At 54.7% G+C, this 17,185-nt stretch overlaps 5 protein-coding genes across 5 annotated transcripts; 3 read left to right on the forward strand and 2 right to left on the reverse strand.

The window, feature by feature from the left end:
- Positions 1-2,461: 2,461 nt before the first annotated feature.
- N656DRAFT_849640 (uncharacterized protein) lies at positions 2,462-4,627 on the forward strand (the record flags this gene model as incomplete). Its single annotated transcript, XM_064819360.1, has 8 exons — positions 2,462-2,484; positions 2,563-2,593; positions 2,651-2,738; positions 2,833-2,894; positions 3,059-3,261; positions 3,348-3,493; positions 3,905-4,155; positions 4,221-4,627. 8 exons carry the CDS (start codon positions 2,462-2,464, stop codon positions 4,362-4,364), a joined length of 948 nt encoding a protein of 315 aa, XP_064664779.1. The 3' UTR covers positions 4,365-4,627.
- A 1,653-nt stretch (positions 4,628-6,280) lies between these two features.
- N656DRAFT_720550 (glycoside hydrolase family 79 protein) lies at positions 6,281-7,964 on the reverse strand (the record flags this gene model as incomplete). Its single annotated transcript, XM_064812449.1, has 3 exons — positions 6,281-6,879; positions 7,003-7,362; positions 7,442-7,964. 3 exons carry the CDS (start codon positions 7,962-7,964, stop codon positions 6,281-6,283), a joined length of 1,482 nt encoding a protein of 493 aa, XP_064664780.1.
- A 418-nt stretch (positions 7,965-8,382) lies between these two features.
- Positions 8,383-9,320, reverse strand: N656DRAFT_720585 (glycoside hydrolase family 24 protein; the record flags this gene model as incomplete). Its single annotated transcript, XM_064812451.1, has 3 exons — positions 8,383-8,670; positions 8,747-8,877; positions 8,945-9,320. The coding sequence occupies 3 exons, from the start codon at positions 9,318-9,320 to the stop codon at positions 8,383-8,385; spliced, it is 795 nt and encodes a 264-aa protein (XP_064664781.1).
- A 2,324-nt stretch (positions 9,321-11,644) lies between these two features.
- N656DRAFT_802908 (CHAP-domain-containing protein) lies at positions 11,645-12,358 on the forward strand (the record flags this gene model as incomplete). Its single annotated transcript, XM_064818299.1, has 1 exon — positions 11,645-12,358. The coding sequence occupies one exon, from the start codon at positions 11,645-11,647 to the stop codon at positions 12,356-12,358; it is 714 nt and encodes a 237-aa protein (XP_064664782.1).
- An 838-nt stretch (positions 12,359-13,196) lies between these two features.
- Positions 13,197-14,632, forward strand: N656DRAFT_849644 (uncharacterized protein; the record flags this gene model as incomplete). The annotated part of the gene is made up of 3 exons (XM_064819361.1): positions 13,197-13,946; positions 14,008-14,028; positions 14,117-14,632. The coding sequence occupies 3 exons, from the start codon at positions 13,197-13,199 to the stop codon at positions 14,225-14,227; spliced, it is 882 nt and encodes a 293-aa protein (XP_064664783.1). The 3' UTR covers positions 14,228-14,632.
- Positions 14,633-17,185: the final 2,553 nt, after the last annotated feature.

The following is a 17,185-nucleotide window of genomic DNA, read 5'->3' on the forward strand; positions in this document are numbered from 1 at the left end:
GGGAGGGGATATATCATGTTGAGCATATCAAATTAACAAAAGTCAGTTGACCTGTTTTTGCTTTGCTTTGGAGGGATCTTTCAAGCTCTGATAAGATGGTCCCAACTCGAGGCGGGGTTTAGTTTTGGAGCTTTTCTGTCCAGATCCAGAACCTCCGAACGCTCGGCTTGCTTGCTTGCTTGCTTGCTTGCTTACTTGTCCCCTCCCTTATCTGACTCTGCTTTGTTCTTGTTCGCGGGGATGTTTCGTTTCGGGAGAAGCTCGTGGGACGGGCCGGTTTGCGGCTGATCTCAACTGAGCAAGCCGAGCCGGCCCGCGCAAGGCCCTGACTGGATGGACCGTCGACTCTGAACTGGTGGTCCGTGGTTCTGTGGGATATGATAGTGGACTTAACTTATGAAATCCCCCTCCTCACTTCCTCGCTTCTTCGCTTCCATGGGGTGGGGACGCCAGTGTCGATCGAGGTTGGTGGTCTTCTTCGCAGCCTTCTGAAGCCGTTTCTCCTCCCTTTTGCTATTTCTCCGCTCCGTTGTTTGAAGGTTTATGGGTGATGGGTTATAACAGATGCTTGCTAAGCAAACCCCACCAGTTTTCCATATTCCAAGGATGGCTCGGCATTGGGCTTGAAGGAAAGGACTTTGAGAACATGATGTGGGGTTGAAGCGCGGGCAGGCAGGCAGACCAAGGACGCTAGATGTCGTGTCGTGGTGGACAGTCCCCGAGCTTGGCCGTTCCTTCCAGTTGCCATGTCCAAGGTAGTGACCCTCGTGTCGAGTGGCCCTCCCCGCAGAGGACCTCACCTACCACAGACCTCGCAACCTGGAAAGCGGTGGTTTGAAGGACCTCGCTGAAATCAATTCGACGCGGTGGACGATGCACGGTCTGGAGAAGCCTCTGCTCAATATACGGGATGGTTTGCGATCCTGAACGTACCGCTTGCCATTTCAATCTGGTTCTTGGGCATGTGCTGCGCGACATCAACCGGATAGCGCTCGACCAGACATGCCTTCCCTCCATGACGAATCGTCGAGGGAACTGGGCAGCAGGAGATGCCATAGGCCCATAGGAGGGCCCTTATCACAAACCTCTTGTTTTGTTCTTCATCCCCATACTTTACTGTTTGCGCAATCCAGCGGGCGTGTTATGCTTGGTCTGGCAAACGACCGTGTTTACCCTATTTGCTCTCACCCCAAATGCACAAGATCAATCACGATCATAAGGGAGAGCTATATCGGCCTATTTGGTTGGGGTGGACAACCTTTGTGAAAGAGCATAAGTACAGTGATCGCACCCCCCAGTGCAGGTTATCGGCAAGCGTGTTAAGCTGATCGTTAAGATGCCGATGAGTCTGAGGAACAGCTACACCTCCCTGAGAATTGCTGGGCTTATGTCGTCGTATATAGCTTCTGCTTCTTCCATCCGATCTCTACTGTGACCATGGGCGATCTTTGGGTTATGCTCCCAGTATCTTTGGACCACCATAGACTCCTCCTACTCGAGGCAAAATTCTCGATTTTCGACTTCCCGTTCTCACTCAGGAAAAGAAGAGACAAGCGCTCTGCGAGTTCCACAACTACACGACGGCGCCATACCTTCCAGCTTCGCAGCTTGACAAGAACAAACTTTACATCATTTCATTGCAGCGATCCGATACCACGACCTCAAAGTTTATATAAACTCATCTTATTGCACTCTTCATACATCTTCCCTACTTTCTAACCAAAAACTCCGCCAGTCGTTGACAAGATCCCACCCAATTCTCGTCACGCTGTCTGCGAAGCATTTCCTCTCTCTCAACCAATTTCAACGAGAAGACAGAATATTTCACATCCAAAGTACACCAGATAAAATCCATCATTAACCAAGATGTGCTATCGTAAGCACTATATACACCACCGCTGTGGCCACCAGGTCACGTCCCTAGTTGAAGAATGTGGTATGTCCCCAACCTCCGCGCTCACCCCATTCGGAAAAGGAAGAACGGAAGGCATTCCTGTCGACACGAGCTGACAACTGTTCCTCCTCCAGGCAATCCTGAGTGCCACACAATATCAGACATCGAGACCGTGTCAAATAAATACCCGTGCATCGTCTCGGGCTGCCCGTTCTACGGGCGCTTTGACTAAAAGACCCAGGAGAGGACCAAGAGGGCAGCCTTGGTGGAGAGCGTAGAGAACTTCAGGGTGGAGATTGCGGAGTTGAGAACGAAGCTCAACGAAACTCCTACCAAGGCGCCAGCAAAGCGGCTGCTCAAGCGTCCGGGGCACCTACCAAACACACGACCAGGAGCCAAGCGAGGCTCGAGGAGGACCCTGACTATGAGGAGGAAGAGAATGCTTGATTGGCATGACAGAGTCCTCAGACGAGAGCGTTGGCTAGGAGTTGGAGGTTACGAGGGTATACCATTTAGTCAATACAGAGACCGAATTGCAGCGGAAGAAACGAAGAACGAGCCGGGTCAATGCCAGGCGACCCGCCGACAAAGTCAGATGAAACACTAGGTTGCCCGCGGCCTAGAAGACTGACTGACTCTTGATATCACGTTGAATCGTTGATGAACAGCCTACAGCCATCTTCCCCTCGGGGTAAACAAGTAAGTATCTTCAGGGTCCTCGACCAGACGTGCCAAGCTAACATGATTTTCCAACAGCCGCCGTCTGCCACTTCCGCTGGTCCTTCTGAGGCTACGCAGTCCGCCAATCCGGCCTCTTCACCTTCTGGCCTTGGGATGTTGGGTCGTGGGTGGACTTGAATTATGTGGTAAATCCCTCCGCCATTCCAACCGGACCGTTTCAGTGACATCAGACGGACTGACAACGGCACCTCAGCCAGGCGACCCCGAATGCCGCTCCGTCAAAGACGTGGAGACAGTTTCAAACAAGTACCCCTGCGTGGTACCAAGCTGCCCGTTCCACGGGCGCTTTTAAAAAGGCAGGGCTCGAGGGTGATGGCAGAAAGCCAGAAACCCAGCAAACCTTGGCCGCCCACTTGGGCACGCCTTCTCCCGCGCCTCGTGGCCGGGCCGTGTCGCTGGCTCCGGGTCTCATCCTGCCCGTAGTTTTCCCGCCTCCGATCCCCTTCCGCCTTCGCCGGGACGACCGCTGCCCTTTCCCCTTCTGTGCGCCGACAAGCCCGGGCAACCCGCCAGCGGCTGGCTCGGCCCGCCCCCGCGTTCGAGGTTGAGGAGTATAAGAAGGAAGAGCAGGCGAGTCATGATAAGGAGGACGACGAGGATGTGGACCTGGTCGACGTCGATCACAAGTGAGCTGCTAGGCCACTCCGGCTGGTACCTTTTTATATATATCCTTTACCAAATTTCTCCATCCCATACCGCCTCCGGCCCACAGGCTTCTTCTGCCCGCGCTTACTGGTCGCTTTCTCCTTGTTCTCGGCCTCGGCGGCTACGCCGTCGAAGGGAACTCAGACCACGAGGACATGGAGCTGTTGCCGGAAAAGCGGCATATTTATCATGGCCACGCTCGCGGCAATGGGAGTGAGTGTTTGGGAGCTTGCTCCCTGCATGAAATGCATCCGATCGAGCCTTCATCGCGCTAATTACGAGGTTGAGGTTGGCGACCTGATCGACTTCCAGTGTCCCCATTATATACCGTCAGGGAGGTTGGACAGTCTGTAATAGACGTGCATGTTGTCTCAAACAAATACCCCTGCATCGTTCCGGCTGACCATTCTACGGGCGGCTCCAGTCAGCTGAAAACGAGCCGGGTCCGAATGAAAACAACGAGCGGCCATGATCAACAACGGCTTCTTCCTGAGGAAGCAAGGTCAGGGCATGCGACCGTTAACGGTGGTGAGAGCAGCAGCAATGCTACTGCTGATGCCGAGGGCAGTGGCAATTGCCTATACTACGTATAGTAGTCATAAGAAGCAGAGCGACGCCGCAAAGGCGTTGCCGATGCAAAGGCATGCGACGATGTTGGTAGCTTCAGGAATTTGTCGTCCTTCTCTGCGGCCTCGAACCAGCGGGCCTCCTTGATCTCCCACGGCTCGGACTCCTCAGCCGCTGAACAACTGCAGCCGCCCGCCCGCCTTCCCACCAAGAAAGACAAGGGACAGGGAAAGGCGCGTCGCCGTCGCCAGCGGCAGTGGCAGCGCCGCGCCCAAGCGGAAGAGGGGGTGCCTCTTCCAAAAAATTCGGTATGTATTTCCAGGCCGCACAGCAGCAGGAAAAGAGCGGAACCGCTGACGGTTTGATATACTAGAGTAATAAGAAGCAGAAGTTGTCCCAGGATGACCTGAACAGACGTGACCTCCCCTGCGAGCTGGACGGCAACGGGCCGTTGCCCGATGGGCAAAAGAAGACATTCACCAAAGATACGAGACGCGCACCTCACGGCAATTTTTGAGACTCTAAACCGATTTTCAGCCCCCCTTTGTGCCCATCCCAGCATTCCCGGAGTTCTGCATTCGGTGTCTGCGCTCGTCGATTATCGCTTATAAGGGCAGTCATCCAGTCTCGAGCCCTTCAAGTTCCGTTGTGTCATGGCCAAGTCGGGCGTGACTCGGTGCCTGCAGTGCACCAACAGGAAGGACACGTGTGACCCGGTCCTCCCTCACATGGCCGGTGATGGCTTTATCTTGGCGCACATCGTGGGATAGGTGACCACGATGTACTTTAGACTTTAGTCAGTTTTCGCAACTGGACGGGACTGGTCCCACAACGTGGGTAACCCAGAGCTGCGAATCAACACCAGCGCCTAGAGGACTCAAAATTCTGTCAGGCTGAATTCTCTGGGCTAAAACCAATCAAAAGCAAGTGAGAGGGTGTGGGTGCGAATAGTTGACTTTTGCGTGGTGCTGGCCTTCGCGCGGCATCGGGTGGACCACTGGACCTGCTGTGACCCCTTGTGGTGAACAGTGGTGTCTAACAAGCACCGCCCGGTTATACTAAAATGCTACGGCAAAGGCGCCAGCAATCTCATGGAACTGGGCGAGCGACAGGGTGTCTGTTGTACCTGCGGCCGCGCCGGCTACGTCGCCCAAGCCGCGTACCTACTGGTTCTGGAACCCAAGTCCCCAACATTGCAGCGAATTGCAACAAAAACACTCGGAGGAACCGCGGCGGTCAGACAGGCAGCGGAAACAACGGTCAGAACACAACCAGTTCATCATCTACCGACAGGAAGGTTCACCGTTCGGCAGGCGGGCTACCTGGCAGGGAGCTAGCCTTAAGGACTCAAAAGCGGGTGGGGCGCGAGCTGGCGGTGGCTCCCACACGGATCGATCCTCGACAAGTCTGATGGATGGATGGGCCATCGCACTCATTGACCTATCCAACAATGGCACGGCCTGGACTTTATGCCTTATGGTTGATGCCGGTGGCGGCAGGGTGTGATCAATGGCGACGGGCGAGGTACTTCCTGGAATTTGGGCTTACGGCATGCCGACTTGGATTCCCAAGAGTAGAAGGCGAGGGGTTGGTGGGCGATGGGCATAGCTTGCTATCACTCTTCTGTACAGATTTGTTGTATCCGGAAAAACAAGTCTCAGGACAAACGATATGAGCTGACTGGGAAGGCGCCCAGGTTTATCGTATACTAGGCCAACGCGGGCGGGCCATCGGTGGCTCTCTTCTTCAAGAATTGGATCATTCCATCGAGAAAAGAAAAGGTCGCGTTCACGGCGTTGGTAGGGAGATACAGAGTAATAATGAAGAGGCTGCCTTTTGGGTGCTCCCACTTGACGAGGTAGATAGGGGCCCAAACATACGTTTCTTGGAAACAGAGAGGAATCTGGTGCTGGCGTGTCGTCCTGAAGATGAAAAGACCTGGTAGAGACACAGTATTAGAGGACGGCGAGGTGTATACATGTAGATTAGCTGTCAAGTCGGAATGGCATCAACTTAGCCCTCGACTGTCAACACAGCGCCGTCCTGGCCTACAAGTATGGTTGCCTGTGGCTAGGCGTCGCCCTTGCGTAGGTAGGTGGACGGCAGGGAGCTGAGCACGTGGACTGGGAGTAACGAGCCAGCGAGGGAGGTATATAAGCCTCGTTTTTCCCCCGGTAAAGCAAGTTAGACTCCGCCAGAGGATTTATCCTGTGGCCGAGTGGAGAATGCCAGCTAACTAGAAAATCGTTGCGCACGGTTCCGTAGGGCGGGAGGTCACGGGTTCGATTTCAGGCAGAACCGTGGCGCTCCTACCTGAGCTTTATGCCATTTTTTTGCTCATTTTTCCATCCGATGTTGCTCTTCCGGAACCAGTCCCCACCCATCAACACCCCTACGGCTCAGGTTCTGGTAAACCAGCCCCTTGGCCAGGCCTTACTGCAGATACACCAACAGCGCCTCAGTCGCCTTAACCTCGAGCGTAACCCTCGCCTCCACCACACTCACCACCTCCACCCTGTCCTCCCCCTGCAGCACACACGTCCCATCCTGAAACTTCTGCCCACCAAACGTGATCTCCCCTCCCCGATCAACCCTATCCATCGCTCCCCCCGGCGAAGTCAACCTCTTCGCCCTAACCCTTTCCAACCCCCCCGGCAACCCCGTCAACGTAAACCCCTCCACCCTCCTCGCCCCACTCCCACTCCCAGTCCAATACTCCGAATTATACAACAACACTCTCAACGGCCGTCCCTCGCTATCAAACGTGACATACCCCGCAAACGCCGAATTGCCATTGTCAAGCGCGGCCAGGTGCCGCGCGCCCCCGCCGAGAAGTGCAACAGCGGCCGTGGCACCGTAGTACGGCGCGCCCATGCTGTACCGGCCCCAGAAGCAGTACTGGCAGTTGCCGATGGTACCGTGGTGGAAGTAGGTGCGGGAGATGTTGCGGGAGGTTGCTTGGAGGACATAGTCCATTGTCCAGAGGGCTGCGCCGAAGGTCGGGGAGACGTTGGCTGCGCCGCCGCCGGAGACTGGATTTTAGAAGAAAAAGGGGGGTTAGTGGATATGTCTACCGGACGGGGGGTGATGTTGATGGAACTGGAACGGTGGTGGTGGTGATACAGATGAAAAGGGGCAAGGAAGGGATGACATACCACTGTTCGTCTCCCCCAAGACATACTCCCTCCCCGACCTCCTCACAGCTGCAACATCCGCATCAAACAATCCCCTGACATTGCTCACCGTCTGCGCATGGCTCTGCAGCTTCTGTACACTTCCCCCCGGATAGTTATGATGCGCATAATGCCGGATGTACTGCCTCGCCTGGGGGGTCTCGCGCGCCATCATCTGCGCCGCGCCCCATTCCGGCGGCGCCTGGTTCCAGTTGCCTGCCTGAATGATATTTGGCCTACCCACTGCGCTGCCCAACCGCGTGATCCAGCTTATCTGAGAAGCTGCGTCCACTGCCGGGTTCCAGGTGCCGCGGGCGATGGGTTGGCCGTCTTTGGGGTAATCTAGCGCAGCAAAGTCAGTAGTTAGTACGATATGGCATGCTGGACATTGAGGCAGGCAAGAACCTCCATGGAGGCTTACATTCAGGCTCGTTGCCCAGTTCGATGGCAAGGAGATTTGGGATCTCAGTAACAGCCACCTTGGCCGCAGCGATCGTATTCTCAATGTTATCCTTCCCCCTATTCAACCCGACCACCACACTCCCATTATACCCCCCCGCCAGGGTCATAAACCTCTTCCCAAACGTCAAAGACATAGGCGCATCAGCCGGATTCGCGACCGAGTAGGTCACATACGCCTCGCTCGCCGCACCAAACGATGCCCGGTCCTGGGTGGTCCCGCCGATGCGGATGGGCGGCCACGTTCCACTGAGGTTCTTCCAGTTGGCGAGACACTGGTGTGTTGCCGTGACGTTGGTCATGTACGACGGGAAGGTGAAGAACTCGAACGAGATGCCGACTGGCGCTGGATCTAGCGGTGCGTAGGTGTAGCCGGCCGCGCCTGTTTTGCTGGGGATGGCGAATGTCACTGCGCAGACGGACTGGGCTTGGAGGAGGAGGATTGTCGCGCAGAGCGCGACTATGCCCGTGGTTTTTCCAGCCATGATGGTAGAACCTGAACAGGGAGCGCAATGTGAACAAGATGCAATGTGTAAACAGCAAGCCATCCTTGGGAATTGCTCCAATATCTACTCCGATTCATGTCGCATTGTCTCTCGGGAGTGGGCCTTCGGTATTTTAGCCACCGATGTGACGCAGGGCTGGGCAATATATTCTGCCTGTAATATTCCGCGAATCTTGTGCTCGCGGGGAGTCCTGAGCTGATTATCATGTCATTGAGCCTAGGTAGGCAAGTGAGCAGGGGCCTGATCCCACGATTGTTGAGAAGTTGAGAAGCAAAGCTCTATAATTGTCCAGTTTAATCTAGGTACCCAAAATAACAAATATTTACATCGAATGAAGCGAAGTGAAGTCTAGCAAAAACCAAAAGTTGGAAAGCGAATGAATCCCATCTGTAATCCCCTAGCACTTAACCGGGAGGGCCTTGTCGTCGGTGGCCTTCTTAGCCAGAGCAATCTCAGCGTTGCGGCGGCGGACGAGGCCGGGGAGGACCTTGCCGTTGCCGTGCACCCACTTGGGGAGCTCCTCGGAGAGCACCTTGTTGACGTTCTCGCCATTGTTGAGGCGCTTGACGAGCGTCGACGACTGGGCGGCGCCGCAGCCCATGTTGAAGGACCAGCTGACCAGAGCGCCGTACTGGTTGAGGTTGACGGTGGCCTTGACCATTTGGCTGATGCATTTCTCGAAGCGCTGCAGTGGTGTCTGTCAGTTAATATGCTCAAGCGGGGTGGATGATGCCACGGCGAATGTGGGTTGTGGAACACACCTTCATGTCGTCGGCGAGGAGCTTCTTGCCGTTGGCCGAGGACAGGGGGATCGGGTACTTGACGTCGGAGCACTTGGAGTTGCTGCAGAGATGGCCGTAGCCAACCGTGGGGTGGCCGGTGGCATCCGTGTCTGGGGATCAAGTTAGCATGCTGTCTTGCGCGGAGAATATGGCGTGAAAGTCTAAAGATGCACTTACAAACATTGGCACGGAAACCCTCAAACTCGGCAATGAGGTCGACAGTGGCCTGGTTGGACTTGGGAGGGGAGCAGCTGCCGCCAGAGCCACCCCCGCTGCTGCCGCACTTGGTGGTCACATAGCCGTTGGAGCCCGTCTTGACGTAGTAGTCGGAGACGTAGCAGCCATCCGAAGTCTTGTCCCAGATGCTGTTGCCGTTGATGTTGGTGCCCTCGGTCTGGCAGGTGACCTTGACATCTGTTCCCTTCTTGTATGTCTTCTTGACGGCGTAGTTGGTGCCAGGGCCGGAGCGGCAGTTGACGTCGTCGCCCGTGATGGGGTAGGCGAGCGCAGGCACGAGGGCAGCGGCGAGAACGGCGAGAGTGGTGAGCTGCATTGTGATGGTGAGGAGTAGTTGTTAGTGGTAGAGAGAAGAGATGCCTGTTGTCGATTTAAGGAAAGAAGAGATGGTAAGATCTGGAAGAGAAGTTGAGAAGATGCTGAGTTGTGGTGGTGAGCTGTGGTGGTGAGGATGAGAGAGAAGGAATTCCGTCGTCCAGAACCGCACCCTTTATACAACCATCGCCGGCTTGTTTCTATTGTTGACTTTGCACCTGAAGTTGAACGAGATGATGGAGTTTCCATGTACGGAGCAGTCAGTCGCTAAGACGGGTTGATGGAATGCCGGTTTGTGACATAATGTCATACCCCAGGTCGTTTTCCAGGCATTTCGGATTCGGTGAACCCATTTTGCCCAACTTGAGTGGGTTCGCAGTTGATGAGTTTGCTCAAGGGCCCCCGTGGTGCATGTGGGGAACGCATTGGTCGATGCTAGGGAGTCGGCGGGAGTCGGTGGCACAGAGCCGTCAGATTGTCCCGGTCCCGCCTGTCTGATGTATCCATTCTTCAGCCTCGGTGTCGCTCCCCTGCATTAGTCCAGCGCACTGCATTGACAGTTGAGGCTGATCACCTTTTTGCATCGTGGCGTCTGCGATCGAGATCCAATGTGCGTTAATTCTGCGCCAACCTGTTCAACGCGCAAACCCCTTGCAATTTCCACGCGGGGGCCCAACACGTGCAGTGACGGCGGTAGGGCAGTGTATTGCGCCGCTCATGAGCAGACAAAAACTACATGAACAGGGCTGTGACAATTAGTCACTGATAGTAGATAACTTGCCTTTAGGGATTCCTCCTCAGCTCGTTGTTGTTCATGATGTTTGCTCACGCCAAAGGCCGACGGTCCATGGAGGACTAATCTCAAGGATCAACATCGGGTTGAGTGAGATTCAACTGCGAGAACGAAAAGAAGTGTTTCCATTTGGCCCGGGGGTAAGGTGGGTCATTACTAGGGCTGGGCGGGAACCCCACATTTTGGTGCTAATTATAGGTGGTGCGGCCCGCTGAAGGGAAGGCGCACTTGCTGTGGAACTTGGCTTGCCAAGGCCCAAACTCCAAAGTTTGTCAAGACTTCAATGCCCGCGGACATGGTCCCGTGGATGTTGCAGCTGTCAGAGTCAGAAAGTTCTCAATTGATCAGCTGTAGTGCCATTCTTGGACTTGACGTGGGGCGAACTCCACATCCAAAAACAGACGGAAAGACATGAGATGAACGACTAGCAGCCTGAGTTTACCTAGGTACGTGCTGAACCTGACCACCAATTTTACACCCATGGCAAGAGCCGCAATCTCCAAATGTAAGGTACCGTTGCGATCCTACCCTACCTGCTGTCAACGGTAGTGCTAAGCACTAACTAGAGCCTCGGCTCAACAGGTTCGCTAGCTTCGCTCCCAGGCCCAATGTCTGATGGCGAGCCAACGAGAAGATGGAGCCGGTGGATCACCTCCACGGCCGATCACCAGAGCCTTATGGTAAGACTGAGCGGATCCGGTGTACGGACGATCCGGAAGACCGAAGTTGAACTCGCAGAACAGAATCCTGGCAACAACTGATTCAGTGGTCTAAGGTACCCAAGGCACCCTGATGACAATACCCAGCTTCTAGCGGCTTGATCCTGTTGATCGGTGCTGAATGCCGCCTGTCATTTGCGGTGTTTTACCGGGCGGGCAACAAGCTCAGAACTTCTCATCGTGTGCTGATCTTACAACTCACTGGAAGTATGACAGGGCCTAACCTGAGCACCAGCACTGGAACATTTCTGTAGAAGGACAAGATCCCCTTCGGGATTACTGACGGGTTCTAGCCTATGCAGCACGCTAACTGGTTGAGTCGTCTCTCCTTGACTCCCAGCAATCACATGAATGTAGGACTTGCAGATTTGTTGGGAATGCAACTCAGCATTCAGATTGTCTATTCTTCAAAATGTGCGCCTTCCTACCTTGGTATGGTTCTTTGAAGGACGAAAATAGGATACAGCTGATTTGCACCCTGCATTTGGAAGTACTAACCATGGATTCAATCTCGGGAAACCCTATAGGGGCGCCGCAAAGCCCGTCTTACCCGCAAGATATGGAGCACTCGGTTTCCACTCTCAGCGACATGCGGATATCGGACTGATTGTACCAACAGAGACTGTTGACATTCATGTCTTCCTCCGGCTGGTCGACGGGTCCAATAACGCGATAATGTTCAGGATGCAAAGAATATAAACCAACGCACCCGCTTGCCCTTGGTGATATCGAAAACAGACACACACACACACACATCATCCATCCATCACTTCCCTCATCATCTCCCTTTCATTCCACTCTCCAGCCGTCACAATGAAGCTCGCCATCGCCGCCTTCATCTTCCAGGCCCTGACCTTCTCGGTCACCCACGCCTACCCCGTCACAGGCGACACCCTCAACTGCCGCTCCGGCCCTGGCACCAGCTACGCCGTGAAAAAGACCTACAAGAAGGGCGCCGACATCAAGATCAGCTGCCAGACCGAGGGCACCGACGTCAACGGCAACAGCATCTGGGACAAGACCCAGGACGGGTGCTACGTGGCCGACTACTACGTGAAAACCGGCACCAACGGCTACGTGACCGACAAGTGCGGATCGTCCGGCGGCGGCGGCGGCGGAGGTAGCAGCGACAAGATCCCCGGCCCCATCAAGAACGACTACCCCTACAAGGGCCAGTGCGGGCCCGTCGACAAGTGGAACTACTTCAAGTGCCAGTGCACGAGTTTTGTTGCGTGGCGCATCAATGATCGGTTGGGCATCAAGTTCACGAATCGGTACAAGGGCAAGGCTTGGGGGAATGCCTATGAGTGGGACGAGGCGGCCCGCGCGTCAGGGGTGAAGATTGATAACAACCCTGTCCCTGGGTGCATCGCGCAGACGAATAAGGGGTCGGGGCATGTCGCGTGGGTTGCGGCTGTTGGGAAGGATACGGTTACCGTTGAGGAGTATAACTACGCGGTTACAGAGGGGTATGGGAAGAGGACTGTGCCGAAGAACACGTTCAACTACATTCATATCAAGGCTTGAGCGGGAAAAGTGAAGGCGGGGTGATGCTGAGGGGTGTGACGGATGTTGAGGTCTGGTAAATAACGGAAGGGACTGGAGCGTGCAGGTGGTTGGGAGTTGGGTTCTTATCACGTTCTTGTACATACATACTGTCCTTCTTGAGTGACTTCTTACTTGCTCTTGGATAAATTCCAGTTTTATTAGACAATAAAAGGGAGACTTATAAACCCAAGAACCGTTTCAAATCGAGCTTGGTTCGACTTGTTGCGATTCCTTTTCCTCTTGACTTCTGGCGATTAAGAGGCTCGGTAGGTTGGAACCGCGAGTTGGATGCTAGTAGATCCTCAGAGTCGATGGTCCTGCAGCCTGCTGCAGAGCTGAAAAGCACAGTTAAAGAGTGGGTGTGTATGTACCTTAATCTGCAGGAGGTTGGATCCAATGGTTCATGAGCCAAGGCCCAGTTGCCAGCAGCCTGAGTGGCTCAAGACAGGTTCAGACCCAGGGTCCTCCTTCCCACCAACAGAGCCCTTTCCCTTTGACATCTCTTTGCCCCTCACTCGTTCCCTCCACATCCGCAAGCTAGCGGAAATCCACCTCAGGTTCTGCACCTACTCGTCTTTCTGCGCCGGGCATGCAACAGTGCTTTATCCCGTCGCTCCAACCGACAGTGACCTCCTTCTTCCATCTCGTATCAGTGGTACCGTACTGTACAATTCGCGCGTAATTGGCAGGCGCCTGGTCCACGACTCTCGACAGTGTGGGACGGTCACGAGGCAGCCGCAGCGCCCGTAGCACTGCGACCGGCCGCCCCGGCGCCCTTTCCGCCGACTACCGCTTCAGGCCAGTTATCTTTCTGGAAATGTCGACTGATAGCAACGCTTTGCCTCCTGGTCAGGCTGATCTTGTTACTGTGGTCAGGGAACAGGCTAGATTGGTCAGTTTTCTTGCGGAAAGGGTTGAGGAAACCAACCGTCTCCTTCGTGCATCCACCACTACCAGGGAAGACTCGGAAGAGTCGTGCGAAAATGCGCAGCCACGCAGATTCTCCGTCATACCCTATTATTTCCTCCACGTCAACTTCCCCGAGGGCGCGATGGACGACCTACGAAAGGACATGATCAAATTCTGCCAAAGGGGGAGGATGACGTTCCGCTTCCAGTATAACGAGCACCTGGGCGCTACGGACGAGAATATCATCCTCATCGGGTTCAACGAGGCAACTATTGAGTTCCGGATAGATGCGTCTCATCTTGATCCCAAGACCCAGCAGTTGCCTGCCAACAAATGCAAGAAAACAGGTGGGCGAGGCAGAATTTACCTCCTACCCGAAGAGCACTTCCATGATCCTGGTAGGAGACTACTGGAAGCCATCGAGAACCAATGGTTGTCAGGAGCAGGTCTGGGCTTCACCGAGCGATTCATAACCCACGATAACCGCTCTCTCAGACTCTGGGACCTTCCTCTAATCCGGGGATTTGAGTACTGCACCATTGACGGCTTTTCACAGACACGGGACGGCGCCGTCGAAAGGATCGATGACGCGAACATCATATGGCAAGTGAGGCAAGAGTATCCATCGCCGAACAGTCCGCACTTTATTCGTCTGATCGTAGGTGTGATCGCCATACGTCTTTTCACTACTATTAGAATATGCGCTGAGTCCTTGACAGGAGACAGATGATGCTGGAAGGGTATGGTAATGTCTAGCTACCATATTCTATCCTATTTCTCGGCCCAGCAGAATTCGAGTCCAGCGTTACTGATACTATATCTCTACAGGATCTTCAGAACAAGCGATCCTCCGTTGTCTTTTGCATTCGTCTCGACCATCCTAGCTGTACTTCAAACAAGCCACACGATGGCGGAACATGCATTGTTTCGGTTTCGTAAACAAATGGTCCAGGGACCGCTCGAGAACCACTATTGGTTTCCTTTGCTCCCGGGCCCGCTATAAACAAAGAATGATGGATGTCCATTCTACCTTCGTCCTCCTTGATATACGAACCTTTTACTCAAGAGATGACTCTTTGTTTCCTGGTAGTCTTTATCGCCCTGGTATCATCCCTCATTGCGTTAGAGGGGTTCTGTTGGAAATGAGGCCCTGGGTTTGATGCCTTAGTTGGGCCTAGTGCGCCCCTGAGAAAACTCTGTCCCCTACACTCGAAAGACGCTCTATAATAGCCACTACTGCAGAGCCAACTTACCACTCTTCTATAGTACTGAATCCATCACTACCTTTGACTCTTTAAGGCTCACTATTGGCCCTATTAAGTAGCAATATCGCAGTATTACCTCTATTACTCTATAAGTAACTAGCTTAGCTATTTCTAATAGTTATAAGCCTAGTAAGCTCGAAAGCTTCTATCAAATTGAGATAGCTAGCTAAGGAATCTTACTTAGGAATCTTCTTCCTTCTTTAACTACTCGAACTAATTAAAATTTAAATCTATTAATCTTCTTCCTATAACTATATATTCTTTATATATAGTTAGGCATATACAGTCCCGGTTACCACACGTAAGGGCTAGCTCGTTTGTCTTGCTTGCGGCCACATATACTAGGTATAACCACCTCCGCCTCAGGGAAATTTTATCTCTCGCGGGGTTGTAGCGAAGGAGCGACTACTTACCGCACGCGGCCTCAAAGTTCCTTGCAACATGGGCTCGACTTATCTTCCGCGGAGGAAAACTACGAGGCTGACGCCCGCCGACGAGGCTGCCTCGTCCAAGGCTGCCCTCGACAACCTGGAGCGACAAGCCTTCCATGAGTGGCCAAACGAGGCCGGCGTAAGCACTTCTCTCCGCTTTCAAGTTCCCCGCCCTGACCGCGTGGTTGAACCGTCGTCCAGTTTGACGGCCTGACCGAGCAGCGCGGCCCCATCGAGCTCAAGGCTGAGGGCAACATCCCAGCATGGGCAGCCGGTTCCCTCTACCGGACCGGCCCCGGTTAGTGCAAGGTTGAAGACACCAAGTCCGGCACCTTCCACATCTCGCATTGGTTCGACGGGCTCGCCCACACCCATAGGTTCGACATCGTCGTCGAGGGGCCGACGGTGAATGTCTATTACTCGTCTCGTCGACAGTCCGACAAAGTTGCCGCTGGCATCAAGGCCGCGGGCACCTTGCGGTCCATATCATTTGCCCAGAGGCTAGATCCTTGCGTCGGTCTTTTTGGCAAGTTCATGCGCGTCTTCGAGAAGCGTTCGGATATCCATAACGTCGGCGTCACGGTCAGCGTCAACATACCTTCGTTCAAATCTCCTCCAACCAAGCCAGACGTCGGCGTTGACGGCCACCGTGCGGCCAATCTCGTCATTGCAACAGACGCCGCCGTCCGGTGCGAGATGGACCCTAGCACCATGGAGCCCATCAGCTTCCCGAACCACTCCAGGTTTCACCCGGACCTCAAAGGGTCCCTTGGGAGTGCCCACGCGATGGCCGACCCGGACACGGGCGATTACAACAACTACAACCTCGACTTCGGCAAGCAGCCTGTGTACCGCGTCTTCCGCGTTAGTGCCTCCACCGGTAGGACCGATATCCTTGCGACCATACCGTACAAGGCCACATACGTCCACGGCTTCTTTATGGCGCAGAATTACGTCGTCCTCTGCTTGCCCGTAGCCGATTACAAGTGGAATGGCCTGAAGATGCTGTGGGAGGGCAACCTGAAGGACTCGTTCAAGCCCTTCGACGTGTCTGACAAGTGCTGGTGGTTCGTGATCGACCGGCACCATGGCAAGGGCGTCGTGACCGAGCTCGCCTCACCGGCCTGCTTCTTCTTCCACACTGTCAACGCCTTCGAGGATGACGACGGTGATGTCCTTTGCGAGCTTGTCGAGTTCCCGAACCGATACATCCTCAATGGGTTATACTACGATGTCGTCCTCGACCGCAACGGCAAGGCCAGCGAGTTCTAGACCGACGGCCAGCTAGCGCAGAAATGTTTTCCACGGCTCGTGAGGTACCGCCTGCGCAAGAAGGACTTTGCCAGCAGCGCCGCCTCCGCCACGGGGCCTCCCGCCCCCGAGATAGTCATGGAGGTCTCATCGCCGCATGCAGGCGACCTGCCCGTCATCAATCCCAAGTACCGGTGCAAAAAGCACCGCTACACGTACATGGTCGTCTCGCGCATCTCGAGCACTATGCTCGATGCCATCGTCCAGATCGACACCGAGACGCGCGAGCTGCTGCAGTGGGAGGGCCCCAAAGGCCACACCCCCGGGGAAGCCATCTTCGTCCCCCGCCCTGCTGCTAACGGGGAGGCGTTGGAGGAGGACGACGGTGTGCTGCTAAGCGTCGTCCTCGACAGCGCCAACAGGACCAGTTACCTACTATGCTTGGATGCCAAAACCATGACGGACCTGGGACGCGCCGAGTGCGAGTCTGCCGTCGCAATTGGACTGCATGGCTGCCATGTACCGGCTGCTGGCATGAGCGGACAAGGAGGGAGACGAAACGGTGTTTCCTTGCTGTTTTAGGGAGCTGGTTACGGATTCCGAATGTCATAGTGAAGAAATGAACTCAGGCGCCTGCACACCGGGTACATGTAAGTGCTAATACCATGGCTCAGAGGCAAAACCTTGCCTTTCGCACAACTGCAATTGATGACTCAGCAAGCACGAACCAGATCCTTGCCCGAAGTTTTGCCGGCCTAGGACGTGCTCCCGTTCCTGGAGTGGGACCGGCTCCGTAACGGCTGCAAACGGCGCCGGCGACGGAGGCAGGAAGGCATCAAATGCTAGTGTAGGCGACGGTCTCAAAACCGACGCAGTCCACGTTCCCCGGTGCCTCCTCGAGCCGCCTTCTCGTCCAAGCGATGTGGATACCCATCTGCTATGGGACGAAC

The sequence above is a fragment of the Canariomyces notabilis genome (assembly GCF_033297395.1).
Source record: "Canariomyces notabilis strain CBS 508.74 unplaced genomic scaffold N656scaffold_48, whole genome shotgun sequence".
NCBI classification, from domain to species: domain Eukaryota; kingdom Fungi; phylum Ascomycota; class Sordariomycetes; order Sordariales; family Chaetomiaceae; genus Canariomyces; species Canariomyces notabilis.